The 24,243-nt window shown below is 58.9% G+C and overlaps 3 protein-coding genes across 20 annotated transcripts in view; 1 reads left to right on the top strand and 2 right to left on the bottom strand.

The window, feature by feature from the left end:
• Positions 1–3,192: 3,192 nt before the first annotated feature.
• TEPSIN (TEPSIN adaptor related protein complex 4 accessory protein) lies at positions 3,193–14,258 on the bottom strand. Of its 12 annotated transcripts, none has more exons than XM_029212967.1 (14): positions 14,178–14,238; positions 12,269–12,341; positions 11,872–11,963; positions 11,611–11,704; positions 11,091–11,205; positions 9,393–9,460; positions 9,123–9,209; positions 8,934–9,005; positions 7,919–8,122; positions 6,758–6,935; positions 6,504–6,617; positions 6,299–6,377; positions 6,012–6,146; positions 3,193–5,036 (listed from the first exon to the last, which is right to left on the bottom strand). In XM_029212967.1, the coding sequence occupies exons 1-14, from the start codon at positions 14,223–14,225 to the stop codon at positions 4,476–4,478; spliced, it is 1,920 nt and encodes a 639-aa protein (XP_029068800.1). In that variant the 5' UTR covers positions 14,226–14,238; the 3' UTR covers positions 3,193–4,475. The 12 variants fall into 12 exon arrangements, with proteins under 12 accessions (XP_029068800.1, XP_029068798.1, XP_029068806.1 ...); XM_029212965.1 differs by having other exon boundaries at positions 12,269–12,917; positions 14,178–14,207; XM_029212972.1 differs by lacking the exon at positions 14,178–14,238 and adding an exon at positions 5,363–5,661 and having other exon boundaries at positions 4,820–5,036; positions 12,269–14,100.
• A 279-nt stretch (positions 14,259–14,537) lies between these two features.
• Positions 14,538–17,112, top strand: NDUFAF8 (NADH:ubiquinone oxidoreductase complex assembly factor 8). Its single transcript, XM_029210933.1, has 3 exons — positions 14,538–14,677; positions 14,832–14,942; positions 16,886–17,112. The coding sequence occupies exons 1-3, from the start codon at positions 14,594–14,596 to the stop codon at positions 16,913–16,915; spliced, it is 225 nt and encodes a 74-aa protein (XP_029066766.1). The 5' UTR covers positions 14,538–14,593; the 3' UTR covers positions 16,916–17,112.
• A 2,511-nt stretch (positions 17,113–19,623) lies between these two features.
• Positions 19,624–24,243, bottom strand: part of SLC38A10 (solute carrier family 38 member 10) — a 42,468-nt gene continuing 37,848 nt past the window's right edge. For all 7 annotated transcript variants that reach the window (XM_029210925.1, XM_029210928.1, XM_029210926.1 and 4 more), the window contains 2 exons: positions 22,013–22,174; positions 19,624–21,728 (listed from right to left, as the gene is read on the bottom strand). In XM_029210925.1, coding sequence (XP_029066758.1) covers positions 20,689–21,728; positions 22,013–22,174 — 1,202 coding nt within the window. In that variant the 3' untranslated portion in view covers positions 19,624–20,688. The remainder of the gene's footprint in view (positions 21,729–22,012; positions 22,175–24,243) is intronic.

Here is a 24,243-nt window from a genome sequence, read left to right as displayed (position 1 = left end):
GTCTGAACTTTCACCCATCTCACACTTCAAATCAGGTACTGTGAGCCTTCTATGTTCTTTTTCAAAATCACCTTAGCTATTCTAATTGCTTTGACTTTGGCTGTAGCTTTTAGGATCAGCTTGTCTCCATCTACAAAAAAAATCCAAGGGGAGTTTGATGGGGATTATGTTAAATCTATAGATCAATCTGGGGAGAATTGACATCTTAACAGTAAAATTTTCCAATCTGTGAACATGGTATATCTCTCCATTTATGTAGGTCTTCATTGATTTCCTTCATCAGTCTTTTGTATTTTCATCATATGGAGCCTACATATATTTTTTAGATTTATACCTAATTATTTCATTTTTCAGATGCTATCATAATAGTGTTTTTTTTGTTTTTCTTAAATAAATTTATTTTATTTATTTTTATTTTTGGCTGTGTTGAGTCTTCGTTGCTGTGTGCAGGCTTTCTCTAGTTGCAGCGAGCAGGGGCTACTCTTCCTTGCGGTGCATGGCCTTCTTATTGCAGTGGCTTCTCTTGTTGTGGAACACGGGCTCTAGGCGCGTGGGCTTCAGTAGTTGTAGCACGTGGGCTCAGCAGTTGTGGCACGTGGGCTCTAGAGCGCAGGTTCAGTAGTTGTTGTGGTGCGTGGGCTTAGTTGCTCCGCGGCATGTGGGATCTTCCCGGACCAGGGCTTGAACCCATGTCCCCTGCATTGGTAAGTGGATTCTTAACCACTGCACCACCAGGGAAGCCCTATCATAAATAATAGCTTTTTAAATGTCAATTTCCAATTGTTTATCACCAGTATACGAAAATACAGTTCATGGTATAATTTACTCTGTAGCCTGTGTTCTTGCTAAACTCATTTATTAGTTTTAGGGTTTTGTGTAGATCCCATGTGATTTTCTACATAGACAATCATGCTCTCTGTGAATAGAAAGTTTTATTTCCTCCTTTCCAATGTGTTTGCCTTTTGACTTTTTCTTGTTTTATTTTGTGGCTGGAGCTTCCAGGACAATGCTAAACAGAAGTGATGAGCGTGGACAACCTGGCCTTGTTCCCAATCTTAGGGGGAAAACATCCAGTCCTTTGCCATTAAGTATGGTGTTAGCCATGAGATTTTTGTAGATACGCTTTACCAGGTGAAAGAAATTGTTATATTTCTAGTTTGCTGTTTTTTAAAAAATCATGAATGAATGTTGAATTTTCTCTCTTGCTATTTCTGTGTAAAATGATAATGTGATTCTTTCTCCTTTAGTGTGTTAATATGATGAATTGCACTGCTTGATTTTCAGATGTTGAACCAGCCTTCCTTCCCCAGGAAAAACTCCACTTATTGTGATGTATTACTTTTTGTATATTGCTGGATTTGTTTCGCTAATTTTTTTAAATTAATTTATTTTTATTTTTGGCTGCGCTGGGTCTTTGTTGCTGCGTGCGGGCTTTCTCTAGTTGCAGAAAGCAGGGGTTACTCTTCGTTGTGGTGCGCGGGCTTCTCATTGCAGTGGCTTCTCTTGTTGCGGAGCACAGGCTCTAGGTGCGCAGGCTTCAGTAGTTGTGGCTTGCGGGCTCTAGAGCGTAGGCTCAGTAGCTGTGGCACACGGGCTTCACTGCTCCGCGGCATGTGGGATCCTGCTCTGCGGACCAGGGCTCGAACCCATGTCCCCTGCATTGGCAGGCGGATCCTTAACCACTGCGCTACCAGGGAAGCCCTGTTTTGTTAATATTTTGTTGAGGATTTTTTTTTTTAATCTATGTTGATGAAGGAGATTGGTCTGTAGTTCTCTAGACCAAGCGTACATGGAACATTCACCAAGATAGACTATATTCTGGGCCACTAAACAAACTTTAACAAAAGTTTGAAATCTTTAACAATATAATGGAAGTCTCACAAAATATGTTCTCTTACATCAGAGTTAAAGTAGTAATAACAAAAAAAAACACATTTAAAAATAATCCATCAGACAAAAAGAAAGTCTTATGGAAAATTAGAAAATATTTTGAACTGAATAAAAATAAAATGTTTCAAAATTCATGGGATGCAGCTAAAGCAGTGTCTAGACGAAAACGTGCGGGATTCCACGCTCCCAATGCAGGGGGCCCAAGTTTGGTCCCTGGTCAGGGAACTAGATCCTGCCTGCCACAACTAAAAGAGCCCACATGCCTCAACCAAAGATTCTGCATGCCACAACTAAATATCCCACATGCCTCAACTAAAGATCCTGCATGCCACAACTAAAAAAAAAAAAAAATGATCCTACATGCCACAACTAAGACCTGGTGCAGCCAAATAAATAAATATTTTTTAAATGTTTGTATTAGAAAAGAATAAAATCAATAATCTAAGCTTTAAAAAACTAGAGAAAGAAAAACAACCAGAATGAATGAAATAATAAAGAGCAAAAATCAATGAAATAGAAAACAAAACTAGTAGATAGAATTAAACCAAGTTAGTTCTTCGAAAAGGTCAGTAATATTAATAAACCTCTAATCAGACTAACCAAGAAAGGCGAAAAATTATCAGTAACAGAAATGACAGGTGGGACTCTATAGAAATTGAAAGAATAATGAAAAGTAGGCTAGAAAAACTCTATAGCTGGGGCTCCCCTGGTGGTGCAGTGGTTAAGAATCCGCCTGCCAACGCAGGGGACACAGGTTTGAGCCCTGGTCCAGGAGGATCCCATATGCCACGGAGCAGCTAAGCCCGTGCGCCACAACTACCGAGCCTGAGCTCTAGAGCCCACGAGCCACAACTACTGAGCTCACGTGCCACAACTACTGAAGCCTGCACGCCTACAGCCAGTGCTCCACGAGAGGCCACTGCAGTGACAGGCCCGCGCACCGCAACAAGGAGTGGCCCCCGCCCACTGCAACTGGGGAAAGCCCGCATTCAGCAACGAAGACCAACACAGCCAAAAATAAATTTAAAAAAAAAATTACTTAAGCTCGCCTATGAAGCAATAGATAACCCAAATCATCCTAAATCTACTTAAGAAATTGAACTTCATAGTTAAAAACCTTCAATTCAGAAAATTACAGGACAAGATACTTCCACTAGGGAGTCTTACCAAACATTTAAGGAAGAAATACCTGTCCCTGCTTTTAGAAGTCCCTCTGTGTGCCCCTCAGGGCCATTTTCACACACACACACACACACACAACGATGGAAAAATTTTAAAAAAGCAAACAGTGCAGCTTTGTGTGAACAGCAGTGTTTATGTAGGAGGTGTGACCCCAGGTCAACCCCAGTTCTTCCAAGAGGGACCACAGCCATTGCTCTGAGGTGGCCGTACAGTCTGCAGGCAGTGGTCACGGCAGGTGGGAGCTGACATAGGTCACACAGGGACCCAGTGCTGGAAAGGACCCCGTCCTGCTGGACGAGAAGGTGTGACACTGCTTAGGACACACCCCCTACCCCCGCTGAGAGAGGGATCTGAGCTCAAAGACCCAAGCAGTGATTCCAAATCCACCCAAAAATCCTTGTTTCTGAGGGCCAGGCAGGCAGGGGTTTCCCCAGGGGACCCCGCAGTCAGCATTTGTGAGGCCCTGTGCCTGCCTGCTGCTATAGGAATTCAAGTCCAAATGGCCAGTCTCTGGCCAAGGAGACAGTGTGGGCAAGGGGGAATGACTGAGGTGGCCCTGCGGTCCTCCTCTCAGGCCTGTCGTCTGGAAACAGCAGAAGCTTGGCTGGGGGCCGGGCCTGGGCTCAGCCTGCAGACAGGGCCTGTCTGTCTCCCCCTGGTGCCCCTCTCTGTGTGCCCGTGAGGACCCTGGGGACTGAGGACAGTTCCAAGGGGCGTCTGGTCTCTGAGCTCGGTCAGCAGGCCTTCCCGCCCACCTACGCCATACCACCCACCCCACTGTCCTCCCTTAGGATCCCTTTGGCAACTGGGAAAAGCGGGTGGTATGCTCATCCGGCCAGACCAGATGGCTGTGAGGTGGGGGACCCGGCAGCCCAGGGCCCGCCGGCTGCCAGTCTCAGCAAGCACTTGGCTCCTCATTCTGTGCCCGTCCCGCCCTCCGTGTGTCCTGCGGGCTGCTTGGGGGGCTGCTCCTCGGCCATCACACCCACGGGGTGGGCTGGGGGGGTCCTGCCCCCCAGCAGAAAAATGGGGAACCCACCTCAGGGACAAGGTTGGGGAGTAGCCCCCACGGGCAAGGATGACCCTTCCAGCAGTGCCGGCCTGGCTCTGGCTGGTTCGTGGACTCCTGAAATATTATCTGTGTTTTACTGGTGGCTGTTCTCGTCACTGGGTGGGCTGTCCACTCTGAGCTTACCTGGCTGGGTGGCTGCCCGCGCCAAGGCCTCAGTGGGTGAGGGGAGGAGGCCAGAGGAGGGCGAGGCCGACTGCAGACACCTGAGGGGAGCCACTCTTTGGTGGGACACAGAGGCTCTGGGCACATGGGGACAGCACAAAGTCACAGAGTCCTAGGAGTGAGGGGCTGGGGGACACAGAGACTCTGCAAGTGGCCCAGGCTGACAAGATCATGAGTTTAAGAATGCGAACGCTGATGGCTCAGAGCCAGAAGGCTCTTTTGATGCCACCCTCTGTGACGACGTCCAGGGAGCCTGGCAGGCTGGGAGGGGCTCTTCTGCAGCAGTCCCGGCCCCCACCAGGCGGGGACAGGCCACCAGTTCCATGCCAGCAAACAAGGAGCCACAGCTATCCCCGGGGCCCGAGTCAAGCTCTGGCCCTCTCTTTGCAGTGTTTGTGCTGAACGAGCCCCGCTCGGATCCAGCCCCCTGCTCTCTGGAACCTGCCAGTCTAGTCTTGGCCTCCCTGGCATCCGCACGGGCTGGAAGGGGACAGCCGTCCAGGGAAGTCGGGGGCACAGGGCCGGGCTGCAGTCCCGATGGGGGAGCGGTGCTCTTGGGCGAAAACAGAGCTGAACTCAGAGGCTGCAGGAAAGCCTGGCCCCCAGTGAAAGGCAGGGTGTCGGTCAGCAGGTCTGATGGGCCCACACGGGCAACTGCGGGGCCAGGCTCAGCTGGGGGCCTCCGGGCAGGGGGCCACTGTCGGCAGGAGGCTTCAAAGTGTCTCAGGATCTGAACGAGGTAAGAAGAGGGGAATCAGTGAGGGCTCCTGTGCTCCTCCAGGAATCTCAGAGGACATGGCCCTCCCGGTTCCCTCCTCAATGCCGCTGCCCAGAGCAGGGGGCAGGGCCGCTAGCCGCTCACAACTGTTCTCGTGTCATTCCCCCAACTGCAGCGCTGCTGCTCCCCACCCGCTGTCACACAAATGGACACTTTCCTGGCATCAAGCTGCCGTGTGACCTGCCAGAGCGGGAAAAGCCCCCCTGGTCAGGTGCCACACAAGCACCTGACACACACGCGGAGAGAACAGACATGTCTAAACCCCCGATCGTTCCCACCTGCCGGACTCCTGGGTCCTTCCCAGGTTTTAGAAACACCACCGTGACACGCCCACAACGTGTTTTGTGTGTGGCAGGTTCACTAGTGCTTTGAAGGGCAGTTTAGGGACAGGTGACCAAGGATCGGAATCTTCAGCCACCACAGAAGAAACCAGACGCCGAAGGAGGCCAACAGCGGGCGGAGGGGCCGGGGCCTGGCTGCTGCCGAGGGGCCCCCAGCGAAGATTCCGGGTGGCCTCCCCACATTCATCAGCGGAAAGGGGACTCAGATGAACGGAACCATTTCTGTCCTCCTGGAGCTGGGGATCGGGGAGCAGAGCTCAGACCCATGAGCTGTGACCCAGAGTGTAGAACAGAGGGATAGATGCATCCAAGCATTCGAGGAGAGCTTCCCACAGGAGACGAGCCATGCGGGAGAGCGAGTTGCCCGAAGGGCAGAGCTGCTGGGCAGAAGGGCGGGGGAGCATGGGGGTCCCAGGAACGGGGAGAGGCCAGGCCTCCGACCGCTGTCCTAAGGGCATGACCTGTCCCTCCTGTCCAGCAAGGACAGGAGGGGCGGGTCTAGGGAAGGCAGTGGAGGGTGGGGAAGACGGTGTGGGGCTGCCGAGGCGTCCTGTGCCCGCTTCTCTGGGTCCCAGAGGCTGCCCACCTTGGTGGCCTTGTTGGTCACGGGTCCAGGGCTGCCCACACTGAGCTCCTGCAGCCGAGGCCGGGCAAGGAGCAGGACTCGCTCCTGGGAGAGCAGGTCGGTGCACCCGAGGGAGGCGATGGCACCCAGGGCTCTCTGCGGGGCGGGCTTGATGTCAGCAGGGTCCACCCCCAGGGAGGGCTGTCTGACCAGCTCCCTCCCTCCTCTCGGCCCTCAGCCGAGCTGGGCGGTCCCCAGAATCCCGTGCTCACTCCCCCCACCCACCGCCACCCCCGCTCCCCCCTCACCATCTGCACACGCTCGCTGCTTGCGCCCAGGTGGCGGATGAGCAGCTCCAGCACGGCCTCACAGTTGAGGAGTCCACACCTGCACGAAGGGGGCACCGGGCAATGGGGCTGGGCCAGCAGAGCAAGAGGGGGGCGGTGTGCAGAGCCAGGGTGAGGGGCGGGGGGTGCGCAGGGCTGGGGGGCCTGCAGTGGGTCAGGGGCTCACTCTTTGACGAAGTGCTGCACCTCCTCTCGGCTCAGGAAGCAATGTGGCCCCCGTGTCACGGCCCGGACCAGGCTCAGCTCCTGCTGGCAGTCACTCAGGGTCACGGCCTCGACCCTGTCGGGGGCACGCAGGTCAGGAAAGAGAGTGGACTCCACCCATGCCAGGAGGGGTGAAACCTTTCCGGGTCAAGTCTCCCCCATCGGGGTAGGACCCTGGAGCAGGGCAGGGAGGGGTGCCCTGGGGTGCTGGCTCACCTTTCTGCCAGGTCGCTGGGTGCCCGGCTGGCCCCTGAGGGGCTGTCACTGCCCGACGGACTACCTGAGTCCGAGGCCTTGCCCAGGTCGTCATTTTCCTGGGAAGAATCCTGAGAGTTTGGGCTGCTGTCCAGCTCATCCCAGCCGCCTCCGGCCTGCCCAGGCTGGTGTCTCATGGCTGGAAGAAACAGTGACCAAGGGTAAGACCCTTGTGGGCCTCAGACTGGCCCCATGTCCATCTTCCAGGAGCCCTGGATGGGGAGACCCAGGGAAGGGCCTGGGGGCTGGGTCTCGAGATGTGGACAGGGTGGCCGCCTGGGCTCCAGCTCCAGGAAACACCAGGCGAGAGGAGACGGGGCAGAATGGGGCACATTCTGACTCAGGGCCAGGGTGGGGGGTCCCGCACGGGACACGCCCGGCCTGGAAGATGCAGGAAGCAGTGCCAGGCACCACAGGCCAGGCGAGAGGCAGGACATGCAGGGCAGCGGGCTGGGGCAGTGGGGCAGCGCCCAGCACAGCAGCTCTCAAATCCCAGTGAGCCCTGACATTCTTCCTTCGAGCCAGACAAACGTGACAGCAGCTTCTGGGAAAGGCGGAGATCACAGACAGATGCCCCTCCTTCCTTTCTTACAGCTCACCACTAGAACGCACGTGCCACAGAGCCTGGCCCCTGTGGGGGGCTTCCCTGTTGTCCCTGGGCCCTGATGGGCTGCACAGCCGCTTGAACGCGCTGGGTGAACGCACAAGAGCTGGGGCTGGGCTCCCGTCCCAGCTCAAGTCCTGCTTCTGTGTCTGAGCAGCTGGGATCCTGGGCGGACCCCACCTTCTCGTGGGGCCTTACCACCCAAGTTCCCACCCAGAGCAGACTGACAGAGATGTCAGACAGTGCGGGGACAAGGCAGCCACCGCAGAGGCCCCAGGGAACTCGAGTCGTGTGGGCGGCTGGCTCTGTGGGGGTTCCCACGTGGCCAATGGAGCATGCTGGCTCTGAGAGATGTCGTGGGACCAGCAAGGTGTGGCTCGTACCCCCTCCCACCATGGGTGGGCTGCTTTCTTCCTCCTCCCCCATCAGCTCCGGCCTGGCCCGAACAGGTGACAGGAAGCCCAGGGCCCTGGGAGGGGGAAGCCAGACCCCTCCAGGGGAGGAGTCTCGCTGGATACCTCGGGCACCTGGGCCGGCTGTGGGGAGAGGGTTCCTGGGGGTTGGAGGGCCGAGGCCGGCTGAAGGTGTCACAGCCGGCTGGTAGGCGTAACCTCGCAGAAGGGATCTCTGGGAGCTGGGGCTCTCAGGCCCAGGGCGCATGGCGCTGGCCACCACCTCTGCGGCCTTCTGGATGGTGGACAGGAAGGCTTCGCCCGCAGAGCCTGCATCAGAGACGGAGAGGAGACGGCGCAGCCCCTCTCAGTCCTGCCCCGTTTTCCCAGGATGAGGTACCTCTGCCTGCTCCCCACCCAGGACTTGGGAGCAGGACACAAGCTGTAGTCACAGAGCAGAGACCGTGTGGAGGGACAGGGCCCTTCCGGAAGCTTCTGTGGTGAATTCACTTCAGTGCACCCTGGCCCCGTGGAACCTGGACGCTTGGCAGCTTACAGCAAAGCTGTGCCGCTGGGCCCCCTGGGTCCCCGCCTCGGAGCAGGGGACCACCTAAGGTGCTTGTCCTGAGAACCACAATCTCCGTGGCCGCTTAAGGAGTGCTCACGCCCAGGGCTGGAGGGCCTTCCCACGAGTGCCCCACGGAGGGTGATCCGGCGGCCACCCCCAAATTAGGAACAGGTGGGGCCTCTGAGGCAGACCCACCTTAGGAATTAGAAGTGCCAGGGAACTGGGAGCCGTGACCACACAGTCAGCACAACAGCTCGACACGGCCCAGAGCCCATGAGAGGCTCACGTGGCCCTGCTGGGGCCTCAGGCTCTCCCAGCAAGCAGGGCCAGCACCGGGCCTGCTCTAAATCACCTCTGTCACAGCCGGGACCACCACCCTCTGCCCCTGGCTCCTTGAAGGAGCCAGCGCTGGGGGCCCGAGTGCAAGGCTGACCCTCAGCCTGGCTTCTCACCTGTCGGTTAAACAGAGCCGGCTGCACCTGCCCTGCCGCCCCAGGGTGGGAGGGAAGTCAGTCGGGGGGCGCACAGGCCCCGCCCACCCCTCGCCCGGCCCCTCATCCCCACAGCACTCACCTGTGTGGCCCCGTTCCTTGCTGTAGCCGAAGCCCTGTAGGGAGCTCTGGGGTCTGGACTGGGAGCCCATGCCTGTGGGGAGGCCCACGTCAGCAGCAGCGGGGACCCCCACCCTCAGTCCCGGATACTCAGGGGAGGAGAGGCCGTGAGCCCCCGCAGAGTGGAACCTGGTGATGGGGCTGGACGTACTTGCATACCTGCTGGAGGCAGGGCCCTGGGTGGCTGGGAAGGAGGCAGAGGTGACAAGGCGTCCGAGAACAAGGCAGCCCCCAAGTCCTAGGCAGAGGCAGAGGACATTCAGCACAGCCACACGCCGCTGTCCTCCCGCCCACCCCTCTGCTCTGCACCCCTGTCCCCTTCTCCTCTGAGGGCCACACACAGGGGCTCCCGTCCCGCAGCAGGAGTGGAACCAGAGTCCCGGGTGGGAAAAGCAGGGAGAGACCTGGGTCCTGGGCTCACCTGGGCGGCTGCCCGCACCTTCTGGTACAAGCTGTTCCCGTGGAGAGGATCCGGGGGTCCCGTGAAAACTGCGGGACGGAGGCAGAGGGGAGCAGAGCTGAGCTGGGCTATGCCAACCACCCCGAGGGGCCCAGCCTCAAAGCCCACCCCCGACACAGGTGGTGAGCCTCGGCCCCGCCCAGCCCCCCATGAAGCCCCTGCTCAGCACCACCCCCCAAGTCCCTGGGGGCTTCCTAAAGCACAGATGCACCACCGTCCCCAGGCCTGAGGTGGCTATGCCCTCACAACCCCTCGGCTCCCCCTGGCCCACACCCACAGCGGCGAGGCTGCAATCCAACCTCCAGAACATCATGGGCTGCATCACTCCCTGACCGCACTGCCGCCCCCCGGCCTGAGCTCCTGCACCCGTGGCCTAACTGCCTCCCCTCAACCCCTTCTCCACCCAGAGGCAACCAGAGGGGGCTCTTGTCCAATTCAAAACACTTAGAGCTTCCAGGGGCTCACAGATGATAAAACTCAAGTTCCTTACCACGTCTGAAAAGTCTCCTGCTCATAAAACTTCAGATGTGGTGAATCAAACGAGCTTAAATCTCATTAAACCACTCGCGGGCTCTCCCTGCCGCAGGGCCCTTGCGCTAGCTGGAGGACACCCTTATGCCTGGCTCCACCTCATCCTTTCAGAGCTGAGAGGAAGAGCAGGGCCTCTCTGTTTCCTCTGTCCAGACACATCTCACTTTTCACCCATCTGGTGCTGTCTCCACCCTGGCAGGCCAGCCCCAGGGTGTGCAGACAACGGCCCTGCAACCAGGTAGAGCGGACACCTCCCTGCTGTCGTGCCACAGCTCCCACCCTCCCTGTGGGGCCCGAGCCTCGAATTGCAGGGGACCCCCGCCTGGCCCCCAAAATAGGGCCATCCTGTCTGTGTACCTTCCTGCTCCCAGCACCATCTCTTCTCACAGCCTATGCAGGCCTATCTGGGCACCCGTCCTCTGGGGGCAGTGCTCAGAGCTCAAGAGATTTTGGTGCCAACAGAAAACCACGGTCTGCTGTCCCTGTTCAGCTTCATCTGCCCTCTTTGGAGACCAGGATAGAGGTGACATCTGGCACCAGCCATGGTCACATGAGCTGCCCAGCGGGACAGGCCCATTCTGACCAGCTGGCTGGTGAGTATGAACCAGCCGTGCTGCTTCAGTGCACAAGCTCTGGGGAGCTAAGCCGTGACAAGTGCACCTCCAGCCCCCTGGATGCCTCTGGGCATCTGCTGAGTCATGGTCTGTGCCCGCTTCAAGGCCATTCCCTGTCTCCAAGGCGCTGGCATAGTGGCCCAGGGCCCACGGGCAGCCCAGCCCCACCCTGGCCTCAGTCCTGCCTGCAGTAAAGGGGGGACAGTGGATTTGGGGTGTGGGTGGGATAAGTCCCAGCACCTGGCGGGTGGGACTCACTCGCTAACTGCTGAGGGTCTCCTGCAAGCAAGCAGTGGCCAAGGGACTCAGTCCCCTCCATGGCATTGCCCTCTCAGGAACAGCTTGGCAGGGTGGGTTCTTGCCTGAACACCAAGGCCTTCCTGTTCAGTTTGCCCCACCTGAGGAGAAGATCTCAGGCCATGTCCCCACAAGTCCTTGTTAACAAGAGATGAGAGACGCACGGACACCTCCGGCCTGGGGGTGGGTGCGTGATGCGGCTCCACCCCAGACCCACCTGTCGCCTGGACCACGACAGGCCAGAGCCCCACCTCTCCTGACGGCCTCACCAGTCCCGTCCTCCCACAGCCCTTCCAACAGCGGAAGGCTTACTAGGGCCCTGAGGAGCAGCCCTGGGGAGAAGAGAGAGCCCGTGGCAGGGATGGCAGTGCAGATACTTGCTGAGCGCCCACCGTGTGCAGGGCCCAAGGACAGGAAAGGTCCAGGCCGCAAGGGCCTGGCAGGGCTCACGGACAGACACCAGTCGTTCTGTACAGTGCAGTGAACACAGGGGAGGAGCAGGGGGCTAAGCGCAGGGAGGGCTTGGAGGAGCCCCCAGCTGAGCTGGCCTGGCCCTGTGGGGAGGAGGGAAGGGTCCGGCACAGAGGTGCTGGCAGCAGAGGACAGGGTGGACGGAGCACAGGGTGGGAGCATGAGTAAGGGGTGGGGGAGCGGGGGCCCGGGTTATGGGATTTGGCCAAGACCTGCCCTGGCCACCCTCCTCCCTGCACCTCCATTGGGTTGTGCCGGCGCTGTACCTGCGGCTTCCTGGATGAAGGCGGGGTTGCGCTTAAGGATGAGCAGGAAGGACGAGGAGCCATGACCACACAGGTGCAGCAGGATCTTCAGTACCTGGGGGAGCAGGCACGTGGGGCAGAGCTGGGCCCAAAGAATGGCACCCCTCCTGACACAGCCACTGCGCCCCCCGCTCACCCCTCCCCTCCAGCCTCACCACCGGGGACAGGACTGGGCCCTAAACTAACCCCCAGGAAAGTGTGTGGAGCAGCTCACGGACTCACCTTGAGCTTCACGCGGCCAGAGCCGCTCTGCAGACGGCTCAGCAGGTACTCCAGGAGGCACCGGCTGCTTCCCAGGGACTCGTGGGAGATCTCTGGGAGGTGCTCGGTTAGGGAAGGGGCGAGCTGACCCTGGGCCGCACAAGGCCGCTGGCCTGGGAGAGAAGCCAGGCCTTCCTGCCACACGCTCCTCAGTGTGTCCCCCCAACAGGCACCCACCCCGGCCCTGGTTTCAGGAGCATCAGGCTTCTAGGGTTTCCTGAGCCTCATATCATCAGTAGTGCGGCTTTCAGAGCCCGCTCACACCTGGCTACTATGGTAAAGGAGCCGTGGCCCGCTCAGGGTAGAAGCCCAGGAACCCTGCTCCAGGGCCCCCACATGTGTCCACAAGGAAGGATACTGGCGATCTCCTCAAACAGGTAGCCTGGACACGGGACGTCATCATCCGACGTTCCCTTCAGGAGAATCGGGAGCTGAAAGGGAGGGAGAGCCCTGCCCACAGTGAGTGGCCATGCACACAGGGGGCCCCTGGCCACCAAAGGGGCCACCCATTCCTGAGATGGGCCACAGGAGCCCTCGTTCTCGGGGCACCAGTCTCCACACATCTCGTTGGCATGCCACAGGGTGAGGGGACCCAGAGAGGGCAGTTATGGTCCTACTGGCCACAGGAAGCCTGCAGGAGCCTCCCTTGTGGAGGTCAGCATGAGCGCCTGGGAAGAGGAAATGGGTGGTGGTCTCCATGGTGACGGGCCCTCTGGGTCAGGATTCGGCATGGCCCCCAGACCCCTATGCTTACAGCCGCACAACTTAAAACCACCTTTAGTTTACCTACTTACTGACTGGCAAAAAAAAAAAAAAAGCCCTTGGGGTCAGCCCCCTTCCCACTTCCCAGGCAGGGCACTGGGAAGATTACGTTTTTCCAGAACACAAATCAGCAAAGTGACATAACCATTCAGCCTGACCGACCCACAGCTCCACTTCTATGAAGGGACTCCACGGAAACAACCCAAAGCAAGAACAACCAACTTAGTTGTGTGTCTCACGTTTACCTGTTAACAGAAACGACTTTACATTAAGAGCTGACTCAGCACAAAGATGTAGAGCTTATAGGGATAAAACCCAGAAACACCCGTTCCACATCATTGAACATCTGGGGGGCATGAGCCTCAGTGTAGACAGACTTCGGGTGCACTCCGGGAGGTGCTGGCCACAGATACGGTCTGCCTGAATGTCGCACGAGGCTGTGTGTGTACACACTCTTTAGGTATTTGTCCACCAAGACCCAGAGGGGAGCTGGCAAGGTCGGCAGAACCGTAGAATGCTTGGCACATAGCGAAATCTCTGCTCAAAGAAAACTGACTGTGCTTCTGGCAGCACGAGGGTGAACCGGGAATCCCCCCACCCCCATCCCCACCGCCTGCCTGAGGAAGCTCGAGGTGCAAGGAGAATTTACTGGTTCAAGGTCATTTCAGAAGCATTTTCTAAGAAGGACCTACAATTGTGAACACGGAACTCCTACAAGTCGGGGGTGTCTTTCTCAAGGGCCTGAAGGCCACTCCTCTAAATGTAACCACCAGGAAGGACAGGGGCTGTCTCCCAGTCGCTACTGGACGACGGGATCCTAGCTTCTGTAACCACCAGCTATCAGCACAGCAGCCGGTATCCCGTGGACACTGCCCAACTGCCTATAATTTTTCACTTGAGCTCCACCCTTCCCTCCTTCTGTCCTGAAAACTCTCAGTCCTCTCTGCACAATTTGGAGTGGAGCTCAGGGCTTCCCCCACTGCCTGAACCACTGAATAAAAGGTTTTCCCCTGTTTCCCGGACCAGTGTCTGGTTGTGTTTACCTTAGACAGAATTTGGGGTCACTATGTTTCCTTTTCTGTAAGGTTATTGATACTTTAAGTTGGGTAAGAAAACAAAAACTGGTGTCCCACAGCTCTCTTCTCCAACTTGGATTTTGTTCAAGGGGGTCTCACTGTCCCCAGTGGACCTGACACACGGGTGGCCTGACCTGCCCCCTCGACGTACGTGCTGTGGGGACCCCCAGCTTTGGGAGGGGCCGAAGAGTAGGAGGGGAGAGGAGGAGGGGTCTGGGGTGTAGGAGGGGACGGAAGGGGGTGGAAAGGAGTAGAGAGAATAAGTGGGAGGGGCCGGGGGACGACAGAGGGGACGCCGAGCTCAGGAGCAGCCGGAGAGCCCGGCGCGGGGACGCCGCGAGGGTCGAGCGGAGCCAGGGAGGCGGCCGGCTCGGGCCGGGGGCAGACCAGGAGGCGGCGCGCAGCGGGGCCGGGGCCCCCCGCACTCACCCGGTGCAGGAAGCTCAGGCGGTCCCGCAGCGGCACCGTGGCCGCCATGGTGCCGGTCAGCTTCCGGCCCCGCCCAGCTCCCGCCAGGCCCGAGCCCCTTCCAATAACTGCGCGGGTCTGACCCCACTGGCCAATCACTCGCGTGAGGCGGGCCCTGCGGCTGACTTCGGGAAACAATTTGCACGTGAACCAATCTAAAGTCCAAGGACAAAGACAGACAAAACCGCGAGCCAATTGCAAGGCTCTGGAACACCGGGAGCGGTTCCGGAGAAGAGGCGGAGGCGAGGGCTGAAGCCTGGCCAATGACAAAGCGCAAGAAAGGTTGTGGGCGGAAGCTCCGGCCTATTAAGCTGTTGGGTGCCGGAAGAGGCTGGACCTAAGATGGCGGCGCCCACGGGTGCCCGGAAGAGCTGCTCATGTCGGGGAACGGAGCGGTGTGGGGTCGCGTGCGAAGCCGCCTCCGCGCCTTCCCCGATCGCCTGGCGGCCTGTGGGGTCGAGGTGCGGAGTCGTCAGGCGGGGCAGGAGGGGCCGCGCGGGGCGGGGTGCGGGCTGGCGGGGTGGTGGTGACTGGGGAGCGGCGGCGGGGTCTGCCCGGGTGACCGGCGGGCGTGGGGGCCGCCGCGACCCTCGCCCGTCCCCGTCCCGCCCCCAGGCCGCGGCCTACGGCAGGTGCGTGCAGGCGTCCATGGCCCCGGGCGGCCGCTTGAGGAAGGATCTGTGCGCGCAGGAGTTCGAGGCCTTACGGAGCTGCTTCGTTGCCGCGGTAGGTGGGCGCCGGCCCCGCCCGGGGAACGGACCCTGGGAGGCTGGCACCCACGTGCTTGCGCGGGCCCTCCGGCTTCCTTTCCTTCTGGGTGCGGTGCTGGGCGCCAGCAAGTGCTTCAGACGCGGCACACTCTCCATCAGCCGGCGCGACCCCCGCCGCCATGGAGCGCGCGTGCCAGTGTCTGTCAGGTTGGGGGAGCACCGCTCTCAACGTGTACCCGCCAGTGCCTTGTAACCCTTTGCGGGACTGTTGCTGGTGGGGGGTCCCGGCCCCTGCTGTCCTAGTTTCTCTGGTGTTTAGGACCTCACGTGTGTGCTGTGCGTGGGCAGTTGCAACCGGGCACCCCGACCCCCCCCCTTCCTTTCGACTACCCCATTTCACAGAGGGTGAAAGGAGAAAAAACGAGTGTATTTTAGGTTTGTTGTCATGACCAAGGTTACAGAGGCTGAGAAGTCCCCCACCCAGCCGCGCTGGTTGGTTCTCACTGGCGGAGAAGCGGGCTGTGGTGACAACAGTGTGTTCCTTGGCTCCGGACTCAGTTCTGCCTCTAACCCTTCTGTAACAGGTGGTTTCTGTTTCTGAGCTGTGGCGTTTTCTGATCCTCATCTGATCAAATGCTATGCCAGTGAAAATAGACACCGTGCCCAAGTAAAGATTTATGGTGTTGTGTTGATGCATTTATTATAAAGGATGGGGAGGAAGTAGGGTTGGAAGAGACCCACACTGACTGAGGGAGAGGAGCTCTCTGGGGAACCGAGATGGGAGTTCCAGTCTCTCAAGAGGAGGGTGTGGAGACCGCCTGTAATGAGGCTTTAACACAGGGTTTTGAGCTGGTGTCATGGCCTTGGGTGCCCCTGGCCCAGTGGGTCTGGGGTGGGCGACGATGCCAGTGGTCAGCTCTGTTTGCCAGAACTGCTGATCTCGAGAACTGGACCCAAGAAGGGGCAGTTGGGTCAGCCTGGCAGAATTTAGGGAATCCAAGGCAGTTTCCTGATGTTCCAGGATGGCTGAGAATGCGTGGGCTATCCCTCATTTCCTGGAGGGCTCAGAGAACTCCTTGCACCTTCCTTGCCATCGTTGTGGGTGGGATGTGTGGCCTCAGCCCTTGTCACCAACCTCTGATCTGACATGTGCCCTTCACCCAAGCTGCATGTGTCCCTTGGACTTGCTTCCTGCCTCTTGGCAGCTTCCCTGCTTCACTTAGAGTGTTCCCTCGGGGAGGGGACAAACCTTCATTCTGTGGTCACTGGTTGGAAGGATTCACACATGAGATAAAGATCACACACTTCTGGCCACGCTAGGCTTTTCTCTACCGCCTGTGGTTAGTCAGGAATCACCCATTACAGGTATCTGGTCATCTGTGATTCCTTACGCTCCTTTGCCTCTGTCACGGCGTCCTGCCCCCAGGAGCATGTCGCTGCCTCTCGTGCCATTTTCCACTGAGGGTGACCTAACTGCAGACCCTGGGCACTGGAAGCTCAGAACAGGGAACTTGGGGGTTTCTCACCTAAGAACACAAGCCGGTGAACGCGTTTTTGCCCACTCTGTCTGGACCCTGAGACTCCACGGGGCTGAACGAGGAGGCAGAGGGCTCTGGGTGCCGCTTCCAGCTCCGTCCCTGGGAGCCCTGTCCCTGGGCAAGTGTTTCAGCATCTCTGACCTCAGAGTTTCCGCTACAGGGGGAAAACTAAACGTAACTCGTTGGTGCACAGTGCCTGGCACAGGTGGGCGTGGCTTTGAGGCCACAGAGCAGGTTGAGCTCTGTGGCCTGTGGAGGTGGGAGCAGAGACCCAGCCCCAGGGGCCCCCTGCTGCACATCCATGGCCAGGCTCTTTGTAAGTTATTTGCCAGAAGATGGCATTTGGTGTGGTAGTTTTCTTACTTTAGAGCCATGTCTAACTTGAAAACAACACATTCAGACAAAGAACTTTCTCTTCCAGGCCAAGAAGACCCTGACAGGAGGCCATTAGGAAGGACTGCGAGCTCCACTCTACGTCCCCGGGTGTGTGGTACTGATGGCCCCGAGGGGCAACTGTCTAAAACCTCAAAAGCTCTTGAGGCTAAAAGGACCGGAAACACGTTAGGCGAGTGCGGGCAGAGGGGAATGGGTTTTCCAACTTTGCTCACTTAAGGATTCAGAGGAGAATAAGATGAAGTGAACCCACAATAAAGACCAGATCAGATGCTGTAAGATCTGTTTTGTCGTCTGCAGGGTGAGCGTGTGGGCCATAGAACGCCCTGCCTCTCGAGTCTCTCTCTTTTTTTTTTTTTTTTTTTTGTGGTACGCGGGCCTCTCACTGCTGTGGCCTCTCCCGTTGCGGAGCACAGGCTCCGGACGCGCAGGCCCAGCGGCCATGGCTCACGGGCCCAGCCGCTCTGCGGCATGTGGGATCCTCCCAGACTGGGGCACGAACCCGCGTCCCCTGCATCGGCAGGCGGACTCTCAACCACTGCACCACCAGGGAAGCCCGAGTCTCATTTTTTAAGGAATTCTCACCAAAGGCGTGTCGTCTGAGTCTAGCGAGGCCTCTAGAAGTGACTACCAATTTACAGCACGGACCAAAGAGAGAAGAGCGACACCACGAGGGAAAGGTAACCACTGTAGGAATCTGATACTGATGGTTTTTTCAGACTTGGAGAGGAAAAAAGGCAGGGGTTGCTCTTCCAGACTAAGGCATGAGTCGAGGGAGGGTCCGGTTTAGGAACCCAGTAGTGAGACCCTCCCCGTGGGGTCTCCTATCCACCCTTCTGCAGCCTCTGGAGTCCAAGCCCAAGCCCATCCCTGCCAGGCTCCTGCTGGCTCTGGTTCCACCTGTCATCCTGAGATTAAGGTTAGGCCGCAGCAGCTCCCCTCCCAACATACACATGCGCAGTCCAGGGAGACCTGACAGGACCCTGGTGCCACGGCCTGAAGATTCCAAGGTCCTGAGCACCGCCTGCTGGGCGCGTGGGGACTGTGCTCCCAGAGCCCCCGCCCCGGGGTGTGGAGGTCACACTGTCCTCTGGCTCCATCCAGGCCACGGCGTCCCAGAGCCTCGTGCCAGGGCACCCTCGCCCTGAGTCCTGGAGCTGTTTCCTCTTGTAAACGCTCCTCCAGAATCAGCCCGACTTTCCCTCAGGTGGTGAAACCCCTCATCTCTTGAGACATCATCCCAGTGAAATGCAGTTCCCAGGGCGGCCTCGGAGGGGAGCCACACGCCGTTCAAGGGCTTCAGGGCTGTTAGAAACTGTCCCGCTGGGCAGTCACGTGTCATAGTCAACACTGGAATTCAGGACTGGACACCGTGACACGACCCCCATCCCTGCCGGGAGTGACGAACCCACAGATAGGCTGAAAGCTGTGGGGAGGAGCGGGCCTCCCCACTTCGGCGTCCACCCGGACCTAGCGTCTGCTCAGCACGTGCTTCCGGCCTGAGGATGGCCTTCTCTTCCTGATCCTTCGTGACCTTTGACAGCCTGCTGGCTAGGGGTTCCAGCATCTCTGCTGGGCACAGGTGCTCTGGCCCCTTCCAGAACTGTGCCGCCGAGTGCTCTCTCCTGCCATCCCTTCAGACTCCAGTTCTTGGAGGCAGATGAAGCCGCCACCTCACGTCTCAAGCCTAGGGCTGCGGATGTGGTCCACTGACGGGGCCAGGCCGCTCACCACACACTGAAGTCACCTTGCAGGTCTCCCCGGCTCGCCTCCCCAAACTCACCCTGTCTTCAAGACTGTACTTATTGAAGGGAATTCAACCAAGTTGTGTCAGGATGCAGGAAAGATGATCTCTGCTGCTTCTGCAGCTGCGTCACCATGAAGAAGTCACCCCATGTGGCTCTGTACTCTCCACCTGTCTTGACCTTAGACCGAGAGCTCAGCTGCACCAGTGGAGGCAGTATACAGCCTCGGCCTTGGCTTATTCCTACCCTGGTCTGGACGCAGTGGCCCTGCTCTCGAACAGGAGCATGGACAGGGTGCTGTCCCAGTCACCCAGGCCAGCATGGCCCCGTGTCCGCCAAGTGTAGCTGCCTGCACAGAAGGTCGCCCACTGGTGGCCCAATGTGCTGCTCTGGCTGGGACCCCTGGCCATACCTGCCAGCCACGGGACCCAGATGGAGGAGTGGTCTGTGGTCAGAAAGCAAAGCACTGTCCCGGGGCCCTTCCTAGCTCCCTGCATTACTGGTAATGGTGACCCCACCCAGAGGTCTGCCCAGATTCTGGGGAAGATTCGGGTTCCTTTCCCAAGGGGCTGCCAACTGGGGAGGGAAGTGGAGCTGAAAGCCAGGAGGAGAGAACAAGCGTTAACTGGGACAGAGGACCCTGAGTGTCAGGGTGTGTGGGGATGGCAGGCTGCAGCAAGAGGCCCTGCACTGCTGCTCTCACCCTAGGCTCGGGCCGCCCTGCTCTAAGGAAGAAGTTATCTTGGCAGAAAGAGCAGGAGGGTGGTGTGACCTCCAGAGGACACGAACACTGGGTCAAAGTAAGACATTCAGGTAGAGAGAGCTGGAAACAAAGTCCCACTGCAAGACCTTAACAAATGGAGTTCCAACCTGAGGGAAACTTCCACTGAGCACGGTTTGTTTGGAATTGCTTTTAGTTAAGAATGGAGGGTGGGAAGCACTGAGACCCGGCCCCCTTTCACAGAGCTTCCCTCTATGTGAGCAGTGCCCGGGGTTCATGGGGAATCAGCTTGGCCTCCAGAAGATTCCACTCCTTTTATTACTCATTTCTAGTCTTCAAGATGACACAGAAATTTCAGAAGGCGCAGGGGAAGAGTGTGACCTGAGGCCGAGGCTGGAGCTGCCACGTGCCCTGGGCACCCCTGGCCGGTGGTCAGCAAGTGGCCCACTCATGGACCCCTCGGGGCAGGGTCTGGAGCTGCCCCTACCCCCAGAGGGCAGCGAGGCACACACAGCACAAAGCAGGTGAAGGCCCCGGGCTTGCAGCGGGACGGCCTGGCATACTTGCCGGGTCACCTGCTGACCAGCCTCAGGGGTCGGGCGTGACCATCGGCCTTTCTGCCACTTGAGAACAAAGTACAGCACGAAACACCACAACCCTCTCAACAGATGAGCAGGTGCCAGAGGTGCAGACTCGGGAGAAGCTGCCCCGGAAGAAGTGAGAAGCAGCCTCTGCTGGCTGTGTACTCCCACCCCCGACACCTGCGGGTCTGGCACCCAGCTGAGGCTCCGAGCACGTGTCACTGTGGGGTTTGACGGTCATGGCTTATGTCTGTGGTACGGGGTTCTCTGGGTGATTCACCTCCACACCAACCGCACTAACCAGACGTCAGTGGTGTGTTTTACTTTTTAAATCTCACAACCACTCGACTGGGAGACCAGAGTATGCAGAGCAGAGCTCTAGGGCAGAAGCAGTTGGACTCACAGGCCTGCCCAGCCTCTGAGACTTGAAGCAGCATTTGCTGTGAAGAAGGGTGAAGGCAGAAGCATTTCCTTAGGTTTTGTATGACACAGACAACATCAATAAAGAAAGTTCGGGGTAACAATAGCTGTGTGGCCGGCGGCCAGTCACGTTTCCTGGGTCTCAGCGAGCGGCTATTTCTCCTTGAGGCCACTTTTTCTCCCGGTGGCCTCAGGGAGCTGAGTCACCGGGAAGTGTAAGGAGAGAGGGACGGCAAAGCTGGTTTGGAAGCAGGGTGCAGCTGGAGAGCTGTCAGACTCCACCCTGGGCCTGACTTCCAGGACTTCACACCCACCGTGGTCCAGGTTGGCCGGCTGACAGGGAGCACTGTGGCCTTAACGGGGCTCAGGGCTCGTCCAGGGCCCCGAGCAGCTGTTTGATCTGTCGGCCTGGGACCACTCGCAGGGCGCCCCCCGCGGCCTGGCGCAGCCGGGCCTCCAGCGCGCTGCGGAGGTCGCTGACCTGCACGTCAGGCAGGGGGCTGAAGCTGACGATGGCCCTGTCCTCTGGGGCTGGCCCGGCCTCTGCACGAGGAGCCACGTCCCGCCGTCTCCTCCGAAGGTCAGAGCCGGCCTGGACTTTCAGGTCCCGGTTGGGTTTGGCATTGTCTGGCTTCTGATCTCCCAGCATGGCTGCTTTGGGCCCGAGCTCAGGGTCCGGCCTCTGCTCGGGCTCTTGGATGGCGGCGTCCTCCCTGGGAGCGGGCACGTGCTCCTTCCTCGCCTCCTTATGACCGCCCTGCTGCCCGCCCTGCCCTCCGGCAGAGACAGCCTGTTGTTCCGGCTGATGTAACACGGCTTGGGCCCGAGGGGCTGCTCCCCCCGACCTGCTGGACAGGCCTCCGGGTGCCCGGTCTTGGCTTGCTTGCTGGGACTTTACCTGAGGGGCCCCAACTGCTGCCCCCGCCCCCAGCACATCTGCCTCCTGAGCGTCTGTGCCAGTGGCTGCCTCCTCCTTTCCAGACTTCTTCCTTTCGTGGGAGCCTCCACCAAAAACATTCCGACTCTGCCGGGGGACGTCTCCAGCGCCGTGCTGCTCGGGGCTCCCGGGTGCCCTGGCGGGGTCCAGCACAGGGACCCGCTCCTGCACGCCAGCGTCCACGGCCTCGGGCACAGCGCCCCGCCGGCCTTCCCTTGGCTCAGCCTGGGCTGCCCGGGGCTGCAGGTCAGCGCCGCCAGGAGGCGCAGCCGGGGCTCTACCCAAGGCCCCCTCGGGCTTCTCCACAGAGTGTTGGCTGTGCCCCTGGGGAGGAGCGGGGGGACGCCCAGGAGCACCGAGCACAGCTCCCAAAGGCTGTGGTGGGGGACGCTCTGCCATCCCCACGGCGTGGGCCTCCTGCTCCTTACCTCTGGGCCCGGCCACCCCCAGCTCAGGCTGCACGTCCGCTGCAAATGAAGTCAGTCACCGGTTTAGCCACAGAAATGAACAGAAGCTACCAATGCAGGGACTAAAAGAACCCAGCTTGCCAGCAATCAAGGAATACAAACCACGGCTTAAATTTGCCCAGCAGGACTCTAGGCATGGAGCCACAGACCCAACCGCGCAGGGACCCCCGGAGACTCTGGCGTTCGTGCACTAAGTGACAACCCCTCTTCCCCGAGCAGATGCAGCAACTGTCCCCTGCCCTGCAGGCCCGGCCCCCTCCCCCTGCCGCCTCCCCCGGACTTGCCGTCCTCGCCGTCCTGCCTCTGCTGGTGGATCTCCTTATGCTGCTCTTCGATCACTGCAAGCAGCTTCTCCTGCTGGTCCAGGAGGCGCTTCTGCTGCACCTGCTGTTCCTTAATCACTTGCAACAGAACGGCATGGTCCAGCATCTCCACCCGGCCAGCTTCTGGAGTTCGGAAAACACACGCAGTCAGAGCCTGAAGGCTGCAAAGGCGCTCTGCTGGGCCGAGGGTGACATGACGCATGCAGCAATGCCAAGGCGGCCTGTGGGCCCCTCTCCGGGACACCACCCCCGGGACACCATCCCCGGGCGCTCCTCTCCACCCGGCTGAGCTGGCGCCCAGGCCACCCTGGGGCACAGCCATCGCCTCTCTCCAGCGACCAGACACCCTTCCTACTGCTTCACTCCCACAGTGGCTCAGGGGTTATGAGAGCCAAGAGAGAGGTCACGCGCCATAACCACAATGATGGTGATCTGGGCTGGGTGACGTGAACTATGAACTACTCTAAGAAAGAACATCGGTGCTTTAAGAAAACTTCCTCCAAGGTGTGAATTTTAAAAACAAACAGACCCATCTTCCTCTTCAGCAGAGACAAGAGCTGGGACCTCAGTGAGATGGGGGCTGTGACAGTGCCCCCACCGGCCCCACCTCCCCCAGGAAGATGGCTGCAGCTGGCACGGGAGGAGCGCCAGGTGAGCTAGGGGCAGGCCGGCTGCAGCAGGTGTGTGTAGGAGGGCCCCCCACAGACTGTGGACCAAGAGGAGGCCCCAAGGCTGGACACCTTGGGTGCGGAGAGCTCCCACTGCACTACAAACACCTCAGCGCTGGGTCAGTTCTTTACAGCCAGCAATCTGGGTTTAAGTAACTTTTACAACACAGCTTCCTGTCTTTAGACAGGAAGCTTTGAAAGATGATGTAACTGTACAGGTTGTCAGATGTAAAAGCTCAAATCCAAAGAAAGAAGAACATTTTGTGAGTGGTGAGAGCTAACACCCCAGCGAGGGCCCTGAGTGCCGGGCACACGCACATGTGCTGACTTGTCCTCCCCAACGGCAATCTGTGACCCGCCAGAATAGAGTGGGCTTGGCCTTCTGTCAGGGACTGCCATGGCTTCTCCCCTGCAGAGGCCGGTGCCAGGACGTACAGGCGGGCAGGCCCACGAAGAACATGCTGAGGCCGACCACAGGGAGGACAGGCCCCTTGGCCAGCCCAGGCGCTCCAGCCCCCTGCTCCCCACCAGGCACACATCCAGACACCCTAAGGTGACCAAGATGCCTGCCTGAGAAAGCCCATGTTCCGTAGATTGGCTCGTGGCTCCGCACACCCCCTTTAGACAAGGGATGTGCACAGTGCCATCCCACAGGGTTCTAGACCAGCTCCCTTGGCCATGGCCATGCTGTCACCCTGGGTGCCCGTGGCTCATGACCACCTAATGGTCCCACGTGCTGCCAATACCGCCTGCCCCCAGGGAGGGCTCCTGAGGAGCAGGCCCCCTGCCTCACTGGCTCCTCGGAGGACCAGCCCTGGACTGAGGCTGGAGGAGGGGGGAAGTGCGCCATGTCCAGCCAGAAGCAACATGGGACAGACGTGAAGCAGAGTGGAGGTGACAAACTGAGCTCCCAGCCAGAGCCCCGCATGTGGCTCTGGGTTCCTGCCCGGCCCACCAGGACCACGGGGACCAGGCTCGTGGATGGGATGAGAGCTGCACGGATATTAACATACGTGCAGAGCACATTAATACCAGGCCATGCACATGGCGGAAGTCACACACAGGCCCCGCCCCGTCTCTGGGGGAGCCCAGGCGCTCGCAGGCTGCACCTGGCTGTCCTACGGTTGGCAGTGGAGCCCCAGCAGGGCTAAGAGGGACCAGGGTGTCTGTACAAGAAGGGAGTGGGCTGGGGCATCGGGGGGACCCCACCTGAGGGGCTGTGGCTGAGCCGGGGTGGGGGGCAGACCGTGTGTGGCTCCCGGTCTCTGCCTCATGCGCCCCATGCGAGGCGCTACTGGATGCGGGGCCCACACCATCTGCTCTTGCGTCTTTAAACCCCCCACAGACGCATTCACTGTGATGCTCCTCCCGACTCCTACCTGCCACCATCTTTCTGATTTCAGCTGTGCGTGTCCCATTGAGAGGCGTTTGGAGAAAGGCAGAATAGGAAACCATGAAAGTTCTTTTCAAAAAAGAAAAAGTCAAAGAATCAAACAGGCTTACATAACAGATTATAAGGACCGG

The sequence above is a fragment of the Monodon monoceros genome, unplaced genomic scaffold, assembly GCF_005190385.1.
Source record: "Monodon monoceros isolate NGI ecotype Baffin Bay Population unplaced genomic scaffold, NGI_Narwhal_1 Super_Scaffold_9, whole genome shotgun sequence".
NCBI classification, from domain to species: Eukaryota; Metazoa; Chordata; class Mammalia; order Artiodactyla; family Monodontidae; genus Monodon; species Monodon monoceros.
The sequence above is the reverse complement of the archived record's forward strand: the minus strand, read 5'-3'. Positions and strand labels throughout refer to the sequence as shown.

What these genes read in the sequence shown, in the direction of transcription:
- TEPSIN (XM_029212973.1), bottom strand. Translation starts at nt 14,225, where the DNA reads ATGGCGGCCACGGTGCCGCTGCGGGACCGCCTGAGCTTCCTGCACCGG. An exon ending in GCCTGAGCTTCCTGCACCGG is followed by an intron (nt 12,342 to 14,177) that starts GTGAGTGCGGGG and finishes CCTCCCTTTCAG; the next exon opens with CTCCCGATTCTCCTGAAGGG. An exon ending in CCTGTTTGAGGAGATCGCCA is followed by an intron (nt 11,964 to 12,268) that starts GTATCCTTCCTT and finishes AGCACCTCCCAG; the next exon opens with AGATCTCCCACGAGTCCCTG.
- NDUFAF8 (XM_029210933.1), top strand. Translation starts at nt 14,594, where the DNA reads ATGTCGGGGAACGGAGCGGTGTGGGGTCGCGTGCGAAGCCGCCTCCGC. An exon ending in TGGCGGCCTGTGGGGTCGAG is followed by an intron (nt 14,678 to 14,831) that starts GTGCGGAGTCGT and finishes TCCCGCCCCCAG; the next exon opens with GCCGCGGCCTACGGCAGGTG. An exon ending in GGAGCTGCTTCGTTGCCGCG is followed by an intron (nt 14,943 to 16,885) that starts GTAGGTGGGCGC and finishes TTTCTCTTCCAG; the next exon opens with GCCAAGAAGACCCTGACAGG.